The 13,038-nt window shown below is 44.7% G+C and overlaps 1 protein-coding gene across 2 annotated transcripts in view; it reads left to right on the top strand.

Annotated features, from left to right (window-relative positions):
• Positions 1-7,620: 7,620 nt before the first annotated feature.
• The window catches only part of LOC134349291 (5-phosphohydroxy-L-lysine phospho-lyase-like), a 32,517-nt gene continuing 27,099 nt past the window's right edge, over positions 7,621-13,038 (top strand). The window contains exons 1-2 of one of the 2 annotated variants that reach the window (XM_063053372.1): positions 7,621-7,722; positions 8,194-8,726. Coding sequence is in view for 1 of the 2 variants with exons in the window: in XM_063053371.1 (XP_062909441.1) it covers positions 7,664-7,722 (59 nt within the window). In the remaining variant the exon portion in view is untranslated. The remainder of the gene's footprint in view (positions 7,723-8,193; positions 8,727-13,038) is intronic. The other variant, XM_063053371.1, reaches the window with a different exon arrangement.

The following is a 13,038-nucleotide window of genomic DNA, read 5'->3' as shown; positions in this document are numbered from 1 at the left end:
TCTCTGGATGTGATCAACCTCATCAAAACCACCACTCTTCTCAAGCTACAGAAACAAGCCCAGGGAAGGATGTAAAATTAACACACTATCACTTTTAGAATCTTGGGGTGAAATGCTCTCCCACTAATTACTCTTGCAACTGCCCAGCTTTCATTGCTAATTCTAAATCCAGGTTTTCTGCTTTCTAGCCCCATCACACTCACTAAAGAAGTTTGTGAATGCTAAACCTCTTACACTGACTGTATCCCAGCTAATATGTGGGTAATTGAAATCCCACACAACACAGTGCTGTTTGTCCAGTTGTCAGAAATGTGCCTACACATATGCATTTGTATTTGTGATGGACTGTTGGATGTCTAAAGTATACTCCCAACTGTGTGTTTGCCTTTTGTTTCCTTAGATCAATGTAAGTCGTCTCATTTGATGATTTTCCTATCATATCAGTTGTTCTCTCTAATGGTCTCTGTGACCAATATCATCACCCTAATATTTTATTCCCCTCTGTATTACTTCTGAAAATTTAGTGTCCTTTTAATACAAAGGAGGAGATATTAGAGGTAGAGGATGAAGGATGTCTCAGATCAGGTCCACTAAGGGGGGAGGATGAACAGCCAGGCTACATATTGGTATCAACAATATGGGTGGGAAAAGTGATGTGGTCCTGAAGAGAGAATATACGAAGTTAGGTAGAAAGCTGAAAAGCAGGACCTCAAGGTAACTAACCTCTGCATTGCTGCCTGGGCCACATGCCAGAGAGGGTAAGGATTGGATGATGAGGCCAGGTTTCAGATTTTTGGATCATTGTGATCTCTTCTGGGGAAGGAATGACCTGTACAAAAAGGATGGGTTACACCTGAACTTGAGGGGCACTAATATCCTTGTGGGCAGGTTTGATAGAGCTGTTGCGGAGGGTTTAAACTAATTTAGCCGGGGTATAGATACTGGAGTGATAGGGCCAAGAATGGGGCTGTTGGTATACGAGTAGATACAGTGAGAGTGTGAGGAAGGACAGACAGATGATAGGGCAAAGTTGCAGTCAGCAGGATGAGTTGAAGTGTAACATCAGGGCAAAATCAAACAGGGTGAGGAAAACAGGACTGAAAGTGTTACATCTGAATGCACGCAGAATACAGAATAACACAGATGATCTTGTAACGCAGTTAGAGATTGGCAAATATGATGTTGTTCGCATCACTGAGTTGTGGCTGAAAGAAGAACATAGTTGGGAGCTTAACATCCAAGGATACACATTGTATCAAAGGGGCAGGTAGGTAGGCAGAGTGGGGTAGTGTGGCTTTGTTGGTAAAAAATGTTATCAAATTCTTTGGATTTGAAGGCATAAGATCCTCTGGGTAGAGTTAAGAAACTGCAAGGCCCTGACAGATCTCGGAATAGAAGCCAGGATGAGGGATACAATTACAACGGGAGATAGAAAAGGCACCTAAAAAGGGGAATGTTACAATAGTCATAGGGGATTTCAATATGCAGGTAAACTGGGAAAATTAGGTTGGTCCTGGGTCCCAAGAGAGGAAGTTCATAGAATACCTAAGAGACAGCTATTTAGAGCAGCCTGTAGTTAAGGGGAAAGGGAATTCAAAGACAGAATTAAAACAATAGCAAGTGCATGTAATATTGTAAAATTTAGTGGGAAGTTAGAGGATTATGAAGCTTTTAAAAACCAACAGAAAGCAACTTTTAAGCAAAGCCATAAGGAAAGAAAAGATGAAATATAAAAGTAAGCTAGTCAACAATATCAAAGAGGATACCAAATTTTTTTCAGATATATGAACAGTAAAACAGTAGTGAGAGTAGATATTGGACTGCTGGAAAATGAAGCTGGAGAGATAGTAATAGGGGACAAAGAAATAGCAGACAAACTTATCATACCACTGTAATTTCCCTTACTCCACTGAAGTACTGCTACATCAGACTTTACTTTCTCCCCATCAAATTTCAAGTTGAACTTGAAGAGTTCATATGCAGAGCTCATGGGCAGTGAGTTATTGAAGGTTAACAAGCACACATGATGGATGAATAAAACCAGAGCTGGTTATGATAGAGTGATCAGAGATTTGATGAGCTGGCTGTGTGGAGGGGAGGAGGTGGTAACTGTTCAAAGTTCAAAGTAAATTTTATTATCAAAGTACACCACGTACAACCCTAGGATTCGTTTTCCTGTGGGGGTGTACTCAGCGATCTATGTAATGTTAACTATAACAGGATCAATGATAGATCAACCAGAGAGCAGAAGGCAACAAATGCAAATACAAATAAATTGCAATAAATAAGGAGAACATGAGATAAAGAATCCTTAATGTGAGATCATTAATTGTAGGAACATTCCAATGATGGGGCAAGTGAGTGTATTTATCCCCTTCTATTCAATTGCTTGATGGTGGAGGGGTAGCAACTGTTCTTGAACCTGGTGGAGCAATTCCTGAGGCTCTTGCCCCTTCTACCTGATGGCAGCAGCGAGAAGAGAGCATGACCTGGGTGATGGGGATTTCTGATGATGCCTGTTGCCCTCCTATGACAGCATTTCATGTAGATGTGCTCCATGGTTGGGAGAGCTTTACCCATGATGTACTGGGCTGTATCTTTTGTAGGATATTCCAATCAAAGGCTTTGGTGTTTCCAAACCAGGCTGAGATGCGGTCAGTCAATAAACATCTACAGAAGTTTGTCAAAGTTTTGGATGTCATGCTGAATCTCTGCAGACTCCTGAGGAAGAAGAGGCCCCGCTGTGCTTTCTTCACAATTGCACAGGACAGGTCCTCTGAAATAGTAATCCCAGGAATTTAGAGTTGCTAACCCTCTTCACCTTTGATCCTTCGATAAGGACTGCCTCATTGACCTCTGGTTTCCCTCACCCAAAGTCTATAATCAGTTCCTTGGTCTTGTTGGCATTGAGTGAGAGGTTGCTATGACACTCTCATTCAAATTTTCAATCTCCCTCCTCTATTCTGATTCATCACCACCTTTGATACGGCCCACAACAGTGGTGTCATCAGCAAACTTGAATGTGGCATTGGAGCGGTGCTTAGCCACACACTAAATCTAGAGTTGGCAAAGATGGGAGACAAGCAGCAGAGGAAGTACAGCAGGTTACTAAGAATAAACTATGCAAGTCTGTCCAACCTCTGCTTATAGCCAATACTGTACCCTTAAACATATGGCATCTGAGCTCAGTATCAGATAGGGCACTGTAGTGGCAATCTGCTGTTGTCAACCTCAGGAAATAGTTGGAAAGGAGAAGAGAATTAATGATGTTGATCCTTGGAGACTCCAGAGTTCAATGGGGATCAGTTTAAGCCATTATTGAAGATGCTGCTGCGTAAATAGATGGGGAAAATTGGATCTGAGTGAGGGCAGCCATTGTCCCAGAAAACACATGGGAGAGCTATTGTAGAATAGATTGTGTGCTGAGAAGATGTCAGGAAAGATATAATGGAACAGTATAATCTGACCAATTTCAGGGTATAACTTGAGTATTTTGATCAGGCTGTCTTGATTTTGCTAATAGATGTTAGCAAAGCAATATGTTATAGAAGCATAAAGCCGTTATTAATGGTTTTTCATGAACAAGTAAACCTTGGGAATTAGGACAAAGGGGATTTTGCTTATGAATCAATATTTCTTGACTCTGATTTTGTAGTTCTTGAAAGCCTGAGATAGTACTTTTTTTAATTTGGTCCTGTGTTCAGTACAAGAAAGCACATAACTAGACAGACAGGCTTTGCTTAGGCAAGTAGTTGCAACAACATAGTGTTCAAAAATTGATTTTTATGTTGAAGGGAGTGGAAGTGGTAATCTTTTAAGTGAAATAAACAGTAAAGGGATCTGCTGCAATATTATCATGGAGGCTGGAAGGGAAATAAGATACAGCAGTTCAATAAAATGGTTAAAAGAGGAAGCGAAGGTAGGTTGCACCAACAAAAAGAGCCATCTCCTACAAAGCGGGGTTGAGGGGGCTGGGGGGAGGACGTGGGTACAGAAGTAGAGTTAGCTTAATGCTCCACGTTAGGGAAGGAAGGAAATTGTGCTCAGGTTCCATGAGCGTTTTGTACTTGCTGATGAGGAGTCAGAGAGAGTTTTAAGGAGATGGATGGTGCAAAAGAAAATGTAATGATAGTGGTGTGTACTTATGCAGGGGCTTATCGAATATAAATCTGAGAACATGGAGAAGGTTTTTGCTGGTAAATTGTGAGTAATTAAACTGAAATTAGAGGTTTAAACACTAAAAAAGACTGCCACGAGCTAACGTTTAATAAACTACTTGTCAAAAGGATTAAAATAATGACCTTTCAGATGTGAGTAATAGACTATAATATCAAAGTAGGAACCTCTATGAATTTTAATTTTGTGGTTTAAAAATGTTAGAAAAATTATCAGTTTCAAAATCAGAATCAGGTTTACTATCACCGGCATATGTCATTAACTTAGCAGCAGTAGTACAATGCAAGCAACACACATCACAGTTGCTAGTGAACTCAGCAGGCCAGGAAGCATCTTGAGGAAGAGGTACAGTCTGTCCGCCAGAGAAAGCAGGATCTCCCAGTGGCCACACATTTTAATTCCACATCCCATTCCCATTCTGACATATCTATCCACGGCCTCCTCTACTGTAAAGATGAAGTCACACTCAGGTTGGAGGAACAACACCTTATATTCCATCTGGGTAGCCTCCAACCTGATGGCATGAACATCGACTTCTCTAACTCCTGCTAATGCCCCACCTCCCCCCGTACCCCATCTGTTATTTATTTCTATACACACTTTCTTTCTCTCACTCTCCTTTTTCTCCCTCTATCCCTCTCACTTGCCCATCCTCTGGGTTCCCCCCCCCACCCTCTTTCTCCCTGGGCCTCCTGTCCCATGATCCTCTCGTATCCCCTTTGCCAATCATCTGTCCAGCTCTCGGCTCCATCCTTCCCCCTCCTGTCTTCTTCTATCATTTTGGATCTCCCTCTCCCCCTCCCACTTTCAAATCTCTTACTAACTCTTCCTTCAGTTAGTCCTGACGAAGGGTCTCGGCCTGAAACGTCGACTGTACCTCTTCCTAGAGATGCTGCCTGGCCTGCTGCATTCACCAGCAACTTTGATGTGTGTTGCTTGAATTTCCAGCATCTGCAGAATTCCTGTTGTTTGCAGTACAATGCAATACATGATTGCATAGAAAACATAATAAGTAAATCAATTACAGTAAGTATATATGTATATTAAATAGTTAAATTAAAAATAGTACAAAAACAGAAATAATAAAGATGAGGTAGTACTGATGGATTCAATGTCCATTTATGAATCAATTGGTAGAAGGGAAGAAGCTGTTCCTGAATCACTCAGTGTGTGCCTTTAGGCTGCTGTACCTCCTTCCTGGTGGTAACAGTGAGAAGATGGCATGTCCTGAGTGAGGGGGGTCTTTAATGATAGATTAATGATGGCTAGTGAGCCACTAATAAAGTATATCATAGACTGTAATTTAAGAATAGTGGCAAACAGATTTTTATTCAGAAGAGATAGGATTCAAAATTTTGTCTGGTGCTTGGTAAAAATATGCAAAGGGAAAAAAGTACAAAAATGAAGGCAAAGGCAAAACAAATTTGTGCACCTGTGCTCCAGAACATGAGCTTAGAGAATGAAACTAGGTGTGGTACATTTCAGAGAGACATTATTTTTCTTTAATTTTGACTGACTGGTTCCAATTCAATGACAAGAGACTTGGGACTAGATGTCAGGTACAAAATACCCCACAGCTTGGTTTCCTCCACCAAAACTAATCCTACCCTGTACCTTTCCCACAAAATCTCCAGCTTGCCCCTGCCAGCTGCCCCACAAAGCCCCCTGCTTTGCAATTGCTCTCCACAACATTCTGGGCTCATGCATCTTTGTGAAATGTATCTCACCTAGTTTCTTGGGACTGAGGCCTTATACACCTTTGAGGTTTAGTTAAGGTCCTCGTTATCACAAAATTAAGGCACTTCCGAAGTCTTTGCCCTCTGCTACAAAACACTGTACTTTTTGTTTGTGTGAGCAAGATGTGATAATGGGGCCAATCTACTTGCACCCATCTGGAGAGGGTTGTCACAAGTAAGAACACTCACAATGCACTGGAGGAACTCAGCAGGTCAGTCAGCATCAGTTGAAAAGATTAGTTGACGTTTCCGGCCGAAATCCTTCGTCAGAACTTCAGTTCTTCCTTCAGTCCTGACGAAGGTTTTCAGCCCGAAACGTCGAATAATCTTTTCAACCAATGCTGACCGACCTGCTGAGTTCCTCCAGCGCATTATGAGTGTTCCTTTGACAAATATATCTGCAGATTATTTTGTGTTGTCACGAGTAGGGTGGCTGTGATTCTTCCTTCCATTCTCAGCTTCCACTGTTGGCCTGTAAGTCCATGTTTCAATTTTATCTCGCAGATGGGATTAATTTGTTTGTCAATAGTTTCTTATTTTGGTCCACATCTGTAATATTAGCCTCCTGATCACTAATTTTAATTCTTCTCAATTTATCCTCGGAATGGAAGAACAGCAGGGTTGGGAGCAGAGAATGGTTTGAAGAGATAACTCTGTAGGTTACCAAATTCTTTCAACACTTGATTAGCCTTTGGGAACCAACCATTCACATAGTACAAGCATCATTCCTTCTTTCCCATTATGCCATCCTGATATTCTGTGGCCCATTAAGTAACTTATTTTTTTCCTTTATACTGCTGAGACTACACAAATCACCTGCTTAGTTGGAGTAGTGGGAAAGCCCAAACACATGCACTTCCTGTGTAGCTAAACCTCTACATATTAACGTTCTCCTTTTTGGAAGACATGAGTACCAATACCAACTCTGCATCAAAGCAGATTGGTACTTCTTTTCACTGGAAATTTGTGTGTAATGCAACATGGCCACTCCATCTTATTGCCCCACCTAGGTGGGCAACAAGAGTGCAGGAGCGATGTGTAAACCCAAGCCCAGCAGATCCATGGGTCAGTCAGAAATTGGCATCGCGTATGTACAGTGCCCAGTAATTCTGGCACAGGAGTTGAATATTTAAATAGACTAATGATTTAGTGGCATGGTTATCCCCAACTCGAGGCAACGGGGGCATTTTAGTTTAGTTTTTTATCGCTTTTTTTAAAAAAAACTGTATTTCGCAGCGATTATAGTTGCAAAGCCCATCTGGCTCGCAAGTGGGGAGAAGGCCCGTTGAGAATGCTCGCTGAGCCAGCGAAGGGCGTTGGGCTGCGGAGCTTTCTTCGTTAAGAAATTACATATTAAAAAAAATACTGTAAACACAGAAAATTCTGGAAACCTGAGCAGGTCAGGCCGCATCTTTGGAAGAGAGACTGTCAACATTTCCTTTCGGAGACGCTTCGTTGGAGGAAAAATGTCTGTGAATCGGGGTGAAAACAACACTGGATTTCGGAACGATAGAGCTCCACTTGTGACCACAGCCACACAACAAAGGTTGTGCCCTTAAAAGTCTATCTGCTCAAAAGCACAGTGCCCGGTCTCTATTCCAGGCCGGCCTCACTCGTCCTTGCCACAGACAGACAGACACAGACACACACACCACCTCCACCCTCGGAACCGTGGCGCTGCGGCTCCGCCCCTTCCTCCTCCGCTTGGGACGGCCGAAGGGAGCCGCAGGAACGGAGGGGTCCCGCAGACCATGGCATCCCAACTTTATCACAAAAGCGAGACCGTGGCTCTTCGTGAGAAGTTAATTGCGTAAGCACTTGCTGTCGCGCAGTTTTATCGGGAACCTTCTTTATCGGGTTCGTCGGCGCGCAGTCGCAGAGTGGGCTCGAGGGTGGAAGTAGAAACATGTCTGGTAACCATCGTGTCTGAAGCTACTGGGCGAGAGAGGGGTGGGATTTGGGGCATTTTGGCAAACAGGTAGCTGTGAGGTAGGTAAACACGAGGAATTCTGCAGATGCTGGAAATTCAAGCAACACACGTCAAAGTTGCTGGTGAACGGCATCACGGAAGAGGCTTCGCAGTTCACCAGCAACTTTGATGTGTGTAGCTGTGAGTTAGGGAGAGTCTTGGGTGTCCACTCATTCCATCTTTTATTAGGTTGAAAATACAAAAGACTAGTTGGTACGTCAACTCTTAGGGTCCATGAACTTTGCTGGGCGAACAGAATGAGGGAGAATGGCGTTTTACACTTGCAATTCGCTGCTTATTTATTCTTCCTAGAAAGTCCATCCCATTTCGGTGATTTTTCTGCCACACCTGAGTAATTTGGAATGCGCTATTAACCTACCAATCTTTGCGAGCGAGGCCAACTGGAGAAGACATGCAAAGTGCACTGGAGGTCGGGGGTCCAACCTGAAGCTGCAAGGCAGCTGCACTACCTGCTGCACGACCGTGCGGCCCTGGGGGAGTCACTGACGTGTCATTGCCAGCCCGTGAAGACATTCCACTTCTAGCTATTCCTCCAGACTCAGATATACCCACTGCTGTGTTCTGTGTGCTGGTTGCTTCCTGCCCATTGCTCCACAAGGCAGTGATGTCCAAGCACCCAAGTTCCTTTTGGAGCTCGTCGCAGAAGACGTGGTGTTGATGGGGTGGAGGTTTCCTGTATGCTTTACCGCTGCATACTAGCTGCCACACAACCTTGACTGAAGAAGGCCCTTGTGGAATATAAATATTGCAGGGAAGTGGTGAAGCAGGCAATTAAAAGGACCCCTGCAATGTGCTTGGCGAGCAGGATCAAGGAGAGTGCCAAGGTATTTTATACTTGTATTAAGAAAAACGGTAACCAAGGGGATGGAGTCAGAGCAAGTGGCTGAGGTATTAAAGGAGTATTTACTGAGGAGCAATGTTCCCTGTAATTTGTAATGACCAGTGTGTGCAGAAATCTCGCGCTGTGCAATGTTTTGCCCAGTGACAACAACATCTGCACACTGAATTTTATATAGAGGTATTCGTTTTAACGGGTAGCAATAAGAACTTCGATCTCTGCGTTTTCGCTCTTGTTCATCTGCACCCTCACAAAACATACCTAGCAGGCCTGTAGTGGGTAATGAAGGATTTTCTTGCCAGAGCATTTGCATACTGTTCCTATGTGATTTGCTTGCTAAATGATACTTTAAAAAGTGAAGTTTACAGATTTCACTCCCCTCTTGCAAATTCACCAGCAACTTTTGCATCGCAACAATACAAGCAGGTAACACCAGTTTCAGTATCTGTGTTCGGTGCTCCCGGTGTGGCCTCTTGTATATTGGTGAGACCCGACATAGTTTGGGAGAACGCTTCGCCAAGCATCTACACTTCGTCCGCCAGAACAAAGTGACCACCCATTTTAATTTCACTTCCCATTCCCATTCCCATTCCCATATGTGCATCCATGGCCTCCTCCACTGTCAGGATAAGGCAACACTCAGGTTGGAGGAACAACACCTTGTATTCCATTTGGGTAGCCTCCAACCTGATGACATGAACATTGATTTCTCAAGCTTCCAGTAATGCCCCCCCCCACTCACCATTTTCATCCCCTTTTCTATCTCTCATGTTATCCACTTGCCTGCCCATCGTTTCCCCCGGTGCTTCTTCCCCACCCCCCCCCCCATGGCCTTCTGTCTCTTTCACTAATCAACTTTCTAGCTCTTTGCTTCATCCCTCCCCCTCCAAGTTTCACCTAACGCCTGGCATTTCTCTTTCCCCTCCCCACCTTTCAAATCTACCCCTTAGCTTTTTGTTTCTAGTCCTGCTGAAAGGTCTCAGCTCAATACAAGGGCTGTACTTTTTTTCGATAGATGCTGCCTAGCCTGCTGAGTTCCTGCAGCATTTTGTGTGTGTTGCTCGGATTTCCAGCACCTGCAGATTTTCTCTTGTTTGTGACCAGTTTCTGTATTGTTCCTGTTCATTGTACGTTCCTGACCTCGTGAGCTTTTGGTCTAGTAGTTCATACCATTCCATTAAGCCATTCCACTTAAACTAGCAGTTCTTTAGCACATTACACCCTTTGCTGCTTTGGAATTTGACATAGTGAATCAGTAATTTCTTCAATAAAAACAGTATAAATAAGCCAGTTCTAAAATCTGCAGACAAATCATCGCAAACTCCACATTGTCAACAATGTCCACAGCAGAAACTAGAAAAAGAAACGTGACTGTGTACGATCGTGAAATATATTTAACGTACCGATGAGGTAGAGGGTGACAGCCTTTTGCGTGCAGTGCAGATTCCTTTGTGCACTAGTAATAAAAGCTGTGTGCCTGCGCACACCTCAGAAGGAACATTGCTGAGGAGAAGGATTTGGAGGATAGTGAAGGCACGGTGGAGCTTGTGAATGTGCTGTGACATTTTGAGATTAAGCAGGAGATGCTGCTGGGACTTCTGAAAAGCATTAAGGTGGATAAATCTTTAGGGTCTGACGACGTGCCCAGAAAATTGGAAGAAGCAAGTATGGAGATTGCTGGCAAAGATTTTTGTTTCCTCACTAGCAACAGGCAGGGACCTGAAGGATTTGAGCTGTGCATCTGTTCAAGAAAGGAAGCTGGGATAATCCAGGTAATAATAAACCAGGAAATGACTGGAGCGGGTAGTGGGGAGCATGATTTATACACATTTGCATGGCTTGCTTAATGACAGTCGGGGTGGCTTTGTGCAGGGCATGCCATGCCTTACAAACTTGATCGAGGAGGTGATAAGGGAACTTGATGAGAGCAAGGCACTGGACGCTATCTGTTTGGACATTTGAAAAGGTCCCTCTTGCAGATTGATTCAGAAGGTAAAGATGCATGGGATCTAGGATGAGTAGCAAGTTCGGATTCAGAACTGGCTTGCCCTAAGAAGACAGGAAGCATAGAAGGCTGTTACTTTGGCTGGAGGCCCGTGGCTAGTGGTGGTCTGTGAGGATTGCTGCTGGGACCCATGTTGATAGGTGGATTAACAAATTTGCTGAGGCAGAGTTGTGGACTATAAAAGAATACAGTGGAATATAGATCAGGTACAGATGGGCTGAGAATTGTCAGGTGGAGTTCAATCTGCGTAAAGTGTGAGGTGTTGCACTTTGGGAGGTCAAATGAAAGCAGAACGTGTGCAGTTAGTGGTAGAGCCCTTAATGACATTGAGGTACAGAGTTGATGTCCAGGTCCATAGTTCACGGAATGTGGCTCCAGGGATGGATGAGGTGGTAAACAAGGCACATGGCATGCTTGCCTTCGTTGGTAGGGAGGGGAGTATAACAGTTAGAAAGTCATGCTGCAGCTAAATAAAACTCTAGTTGGTCAACAGTTGGAGTTTTGTATGCGGTTCTGGTCATCCCATAACAGAAAGGATGTAGAGACTGTGGAGTGAGTGCAGGGGAGCGTTACCAGGTTGTTGCCTGGATTACAGGGTATGAACTATGCAGAAAGGTTGGACAAACCTGAGTTGTTCTCCCTAGAGTGTCGGAGGTTAAGAGGTATTTCAAATTATGAGAGACATAGACAGAATCTTTGTCCCAGCATAGGTATGTTAAACAGCAGAGGACATGCTTTTAAGGTGAACACAAAATACTCTGCAGATGCTGGGGTCAAAGCAACACTCACAACACACTGGAGGAACTCAGCAGGTCGGGCAGCATCTGTGGAAACGATGAGTCAACGTTTCGGGCCGGAACCCTTCGTCAGGACTGTAGGAGGAAGGGGCAGAGGCCCTATAAAGAAGGTGGGGGAGGAGGGTGAGAAGGAGAAGGCTGGTAGGTTCCAGGTGAAAAACCAGTAAGGGGAAAGATCAAGGGGTGGGGGAAGGGAAGCAGGCAGGTGATAGGCAGGAAAGGTGAAGAAGGAATAGGGGAAAACACAATGGGTAGTAGAAGGAGGCGGAACCATGAGGGAGGTGATAGGCAGCTGGGGGAGGGGGCAGAGTGACATAGGGATAGGGGAATGGAGTGGGAGGGAATTACCAGAAGTTGGAGAATTCTATGTTCATACCAAGGGGCTGGAGACTACCTAGACGGTATATGAGGTGTTGCTCCTCCAACCTGAGTTTAGCCTCATCATGGCAGTAGAGGAGGCCATGTATGGACATATCCGAATGGGAATGGGAAGCAGAGTTGAAGTGGGTGGCTACTGGGAGATCCTGTCTGTTGTGGCAGACAGAGCGGAGGTGCTTGACGAAGCGGTCCCCCAATCTGCGTTGGGTTTCACCGATGTAGAGGAGGCCGCACCGTGAGCACTGGATACAATAGATGACCCCAACAGACTCACAAGTGAAGTGGTGCCTCACCTGGAACGACTGTTTGGGGCCCTGAATGGTGGCAAGAGAGGAGGTGTAGGGACAGGCGTAGCACTTACGCTTATAGGAATAAGTGCTGGGTGGGAGATTTGTGGGGAGGGACGTGTGGATCAGGGAGTCACGGAGGGACCGATCCCTGCGGAAAGTGGAGAGGGGCGGAGAGGGAAAGTTGTGCTTAGTGGTGGGGTCCTGTTGAAGGTGGCGGAAGTTGCGGAGGATAATGTGCTAGATCCGGAGGCTGGTGGGGTGGTAGGTGAGGACAAGAGAAACTCTGTCCCTGTTATGGTGGCGGGAGGATGGGGTGAGGGCTGAAGTACGGGAAATGGAGGAGATGCGGGTGAGGGCATCACTGATGACAGCAGAAGGGAAACCACGATCCTTAAAGAAAGAGTACATTTGAGATGTCCTGGAACGGAAAACCTCATCCTCAGAGCAGATGGGGCGGAGACGGAGGAACTGGGAATAGGAAATGGCATTTTTGCATGTGGCGGGGTGGGAAGAGGTATAGTCGAGGTAGTTATGAGAGTCAGTGGGCTTGTAGAAGATGTCAGTGGAAGTCTGTCTCCAGAGATGGAGACCGAGAAATCGAGAAAGGGGAGAGAAGTGTCCGAGATAGACCAAGTGAATTTGAGAGCTGGGTGGAAGTTTGAAGTAAAGTCGATGAAGTTGACGAGCTCATCATGGGTGCAGGAAGCAGCACCTTTTAAGGTTAAAGGGGGATAGTTTAATGGCAATATTTTTTTACACACAGTAGTCAGTGCCTGGAGTGTGTTACCAAGGGTGGTGGTAGAATCTGGAGTTTGGTGATGTTTAAGA

The sequence above is a fragment of the Mobula hypostoma genome, chromosome 7 (assembly GCF_963921235.1).
Source record: "Mobula hypostoma chromosome 7, sMobHyp1.1, whole genome shotgun sequence".
Lineage (NCBI taxonomy): Eukaryota > Metazoa > Chordata > Chondrichthyes > Myliobatiformes > Myliobatidae > Mobula > Mobula hypostoma.
The sequence above is the reverse complement of the archived record's forward strand: the minus strand, read 5'-3'. Positions and strand labels throughout refer to the sequence as shown.